The sequence below is a fragment of the Orycteropus afer genome, unplaced genomic scaffold (assembly GCF_000298275.1).
Source record: "Orycteropus afer afer isolate SDZICR_OR568_19922 unplaced genomic scaffold, OryAfe1.0 scaffold00041, whole genome shotgun sequence".
NCBI classification, from domain to species: domain Eukaryota; kingdom Metazoa; phylum Chordata; class Mammalia; order Tubulidentata; family Orycteropodidae; genus Orycteropus; species Orycteropus afer.
Genome location: NW_006921628.1, coordinates 9,266,627 through 9,270,627, shown reverse-complemented (window position 1 = coordinate 9,270,627; position 4,001 = coordinate 9,266,627). Strand labels below are relative to the sequence as shown.

Sequence of the window (4,001 nt, the reverse complement as noted above, 5' to 3'; positions counted from 1 at the left end):
GTGCTACGCCCGTGCTTACCTTGCTCCCGAAGACCTGGTCCCTCTCGGTAGGGTAACAAGGGAACGTGTTCAGTGCAGATCAGTGAGTAAGCAAGGCAGTATCACTGTGGAAGTAGATTGCCCCATCTTCCTTCCGAGGAGTGGCTGGTGGGTTTGAACCGCCAGCCTTCTGATTAGCAGTCAGGTGCCTTAGGCACTGTGCTACCAGAGCTCCCTTGTTTTGGGGTATGTATTTTAAATTTTGTATGGTATTTTACCTTATGTCATCCACAAAAGCTCTGTAAGCTAACATATCAGTGATTTAACCTTATAGAGTCTCGGTAACAGCACTGTTCTTATGGGCCTCTAGAATTTGCTTAAAAATCTTAGTTTATCAGTATTGTCATTGATATGATAATTATCATTTTCTACCTCAGGAGTTTGAAATGATATGTCAAATATCTGGAGTTAATTTATTTTTTCAAAACATTTACTATTTTGGTAGAGTTCATTTACTCACTTCTATTGATTTTCTAGGAGCTCTGGTAGCATAGTGCCTAAGGCCCTTGACTGCTAACCTGAAGGCTGGCGGTTCAAACCCCCTAGCCACTCCTCGGAAGGAAGGTTGGGCAATCTACTTTCATAGTGATACTGCCTCGGCAACCCAAAAAGGGGTCACTATGAGTCAGGTCCGACTTGACAGCAGTAACAACAACAAAAACATTGATTTTCTAAATGTCTGTGACAAGGAGTGGACAAACAAATAATACCTGAAAACTAAAATTGGTAAATCTAATGTATTTTTAATGACTCATGCATTAGGAGGAGCCCTTGCAGCACAGTGGTGATGCACTTGGCTGCTTACCAAAAGGCTTCTGTTAAGATTCATAGCCTTGGAAATAGTCCAGGGCACTCTTGTCCTATATAGAGTTATGTAAGTTGGAATTGACTCAGTGGCAGTGGGTTTGGTATTTTTAGGTTTTTTTTTTTTTTAAGCATTAGGACATTTAGAAACTTATATTGTGAATGAGTATTTACATCTTTAGTTAAATGATTCATTTTCCTTTTCAGGATTAGGAAATTAGGATTTAATTAGGAAATTTCCATGGTTTGGGTGCTTATAAATCCAACATTTGCCTTTATAAACATGGTGAGGGTTTATACTTACATAAGGATTTTTTTTGAGCAATGATTAGTTGGATTTTTATTATTCCTGACATGTACACATATTCATATAAGTTTTATTTCCACTAGATGCTAAAAAGGAAAACTTTACACATAAAAGTTAAGTGTATATAGAAATTATTATGAATCAGACAATAAAGCTATGCTTAATCTAACCATCTAAAGTTACCCTACATTTTGGTGTATTTCCTTCAAGGTTTTTTTGTTTTGTTTTTGTTTTTTTGCCATTCATACAATTTATATATTTTTTTCTCCAATTGAAATAGTTTTATACTTGCATTTCTCATTTAATTTCTTACCTTTAACTTTTCCCATATCATTAAGATACCTTTATAAATAGAATTTATTGTGACTCTTTTTTGCCCTGTTCCATGAAGCTATAATGTGTATAAAACCTTCTCAAGTGCTGGAGATTAAAGTTGTTTATTACTCAGAAATTGTAAACACCTATTTATTTAGATATTTGAATTTCTGGTTTGTGTTTTGTTTTTGTTTTTAACCTTAGAATGCATTCATAAAGTGGTTTTCTAAGTAAAATGATCTGGACATTTTTAAGGCTTTTCATATACATAGAGTAAAATTGCTTTCTGGGATGGTAAATGCAACACAACCACTGCTGTGGAGTAGGATCTGGCAACCTCTCCTTGGGTTTCCGAGGGTATCACTACAGAAGGAGATTGCCCAACCTTCCTTCTGAGGAGTGGCTGGTGTGTTTGAACCACAGCCTTCTGGTTAGCAGTCAAATGCCTTAGGCACTACACCATTAGAGTAGTACCAGTTTAATTCCCACTTGCTACCAATGACAAGGGAAAATGTAAAAGAGGTCATACAAGTAAATAAGAAAAAACAATATTAAAATGGGTTAAAAACATGAATAGAAAATTTGCTTAAAAGAAAAAGTATCCATATCAATGTATATGATATTAAATCTCATTAGAAGTATAAATTATAATTTAAAAAATACAACTTTTAGTAGTATTCAAAGTATTTGAAAGGAAAATTTAAATATAGGTAAGATGTTAACATGATGGAAAACTGGGTAAGGAATATATAGGAACTGTGTACTATGTGTGTAACTTTTCTGTGAGTCTAAATTTTTTTCACAATTGATGTTCAAAAAATAATTTACTCATCCAGTGTCTCTGAGTGCTTAGCTTATTCAGTAATGCCACTGTGTACTTATTGATCAGATATACTCCCAGAATGTTGATTGAATCATAGTTAACTAGATCTTCTCGGAAGTCACACATCTAGTATTAAAAACAAATATAAAGTATTTCCAATGAATGCCCTTATTTATTGCACACTCATTTAATCCTTTCTACAACTCTAGGAAGTAATGTTCATTTTACAAATAAGAAACTGAGACCGGAAGATTGAACAGTTTGCCCAGGATCATACTCTAAAATATTTTACTTTAATTGGTTTTATTTATAAGATAAGAGTCCATTTGGCAGAAATGGCTTACATTTTGGGAATCAGTGTTTGTCTTTATTTCCAGCTGTATATGGTGTTCCTTTTCCAACAGATGAACCTACAGACGTTATTCCGCGAAGCTGCCAACTAACAACAGATGTTCCACAAGTCACACAGCTGCTAAATATGACCAAGCTGCGCCAAACTGACATAAAATTTGGAGGTCATCCCCTGTGTTCAGCAGAATCAGGTATGCACTGGAACACTGATTTACAAGTATATTTGTGTGAAAGACTAAAGAAAGAAAAAACAGGCTTACAATAATGCTTTAAAGTTAGAGATTAAATACTAAGTCACTTATGGAACATTGATTCATATCAGTGATAAATCCTTATAATTTTTAATTTCTTTTTAAAGTGCTTTTTGTACTTTTACATGATAAATCAAAACATCCTTGATTGTTCCTCTCGTTTTCCTATATACTTCTAAGCCCCACCATTTATACCTCCCGAACATATTTCAAATAGGTCTCCTCCTTTGTCCTGTTGATGCTGTTTCCATTGTATAGGTTTGCCCTCAAAAACCACTCATCTGGATGCATTAGCTTCCTGTTTAATTTCCACATTGTTAACAGATTTATCTTTCTGTAATAGACATATGATTATCTTGATCTTTCATTAAGGAAATTAATTTTTAATTTCTTTCACAATATCTACAAAATAAAAGGAAACACCTTTGGGAAGACACGCAAAGCCAGCTTCCCATCACCCAGACTTACTCTAGCTTCCTGTCCAGACATCTTTCCCACATACCCTACTTGTGATTTTCTGACCATTTCATGGCCTTTCATATGCTTATGTCTTGAGAGTGCTGTTCTATTGTCCTAAAATATTGTTCCTTACATTTTCTGCCTGCAAAAACTCCCAACTCCTTATCCATTATCCAATTCAAATGCCACTTCTTCTATGCAACCTTTCCTCATTCCAACAGACATTGCTCTTCTCTTTTCATAACTTTTCTTTTTTGCAATCCTTTGTAATATGTCTGCATCCCCAATAAAGTGTGACTTCTCCCAAAAAGGATGCTGTACCTCATTCTCCTGTATCCCTAGCACCTAACCCAATATTTGCCATATAACAGGCCATGGTCTGCAAATTCAGTTCACCACAGAGGCCAGGAAGATAACATCAATGAGTTGTTGTTGTTGTTGTTGTTATATGACGTCGAGTCCGACCCGACTCATAGCGACCCCCTCCTTGGGTTTCTGAGGCAGTATCACTACAGAATAGATTTGATGCATTGAACACCAGTGACCAAAAACCAGAAGAATTGTGGGAGAATATCAAGAACATTATCCATGAAGAAAGCAAGAGATCACTAAAAAGACAAGAAAAGAAGAGAAGACCAAAGTAGATGACAGA

At 35.4% G+C, this 4,001-nt stretch overlaps 1 protein-coding gene across 1 annotated transcript in view; it reads left to right on the top strand.

The window, feature by feature from the left end:
* CFAP20DC (CFAP20 domain containing) overlaps nucleotides 1–4,001 on the top strand; it is a 506,982-nt gene that overhangs the window by 332,232 nt on the left and 170,749 nt on the right. The window contains exon 7 of the mRNA XM_042780469.1: nucleotides 2,666–2,830. Coding sequence (XP_042636403.1) covers nucleotides 2,666–2,830 — 165 coding nt within the window. The remainder of the gene's footprint in view (nucleotides 1–2,665; nucleotides 2,831–4,001) is intronic.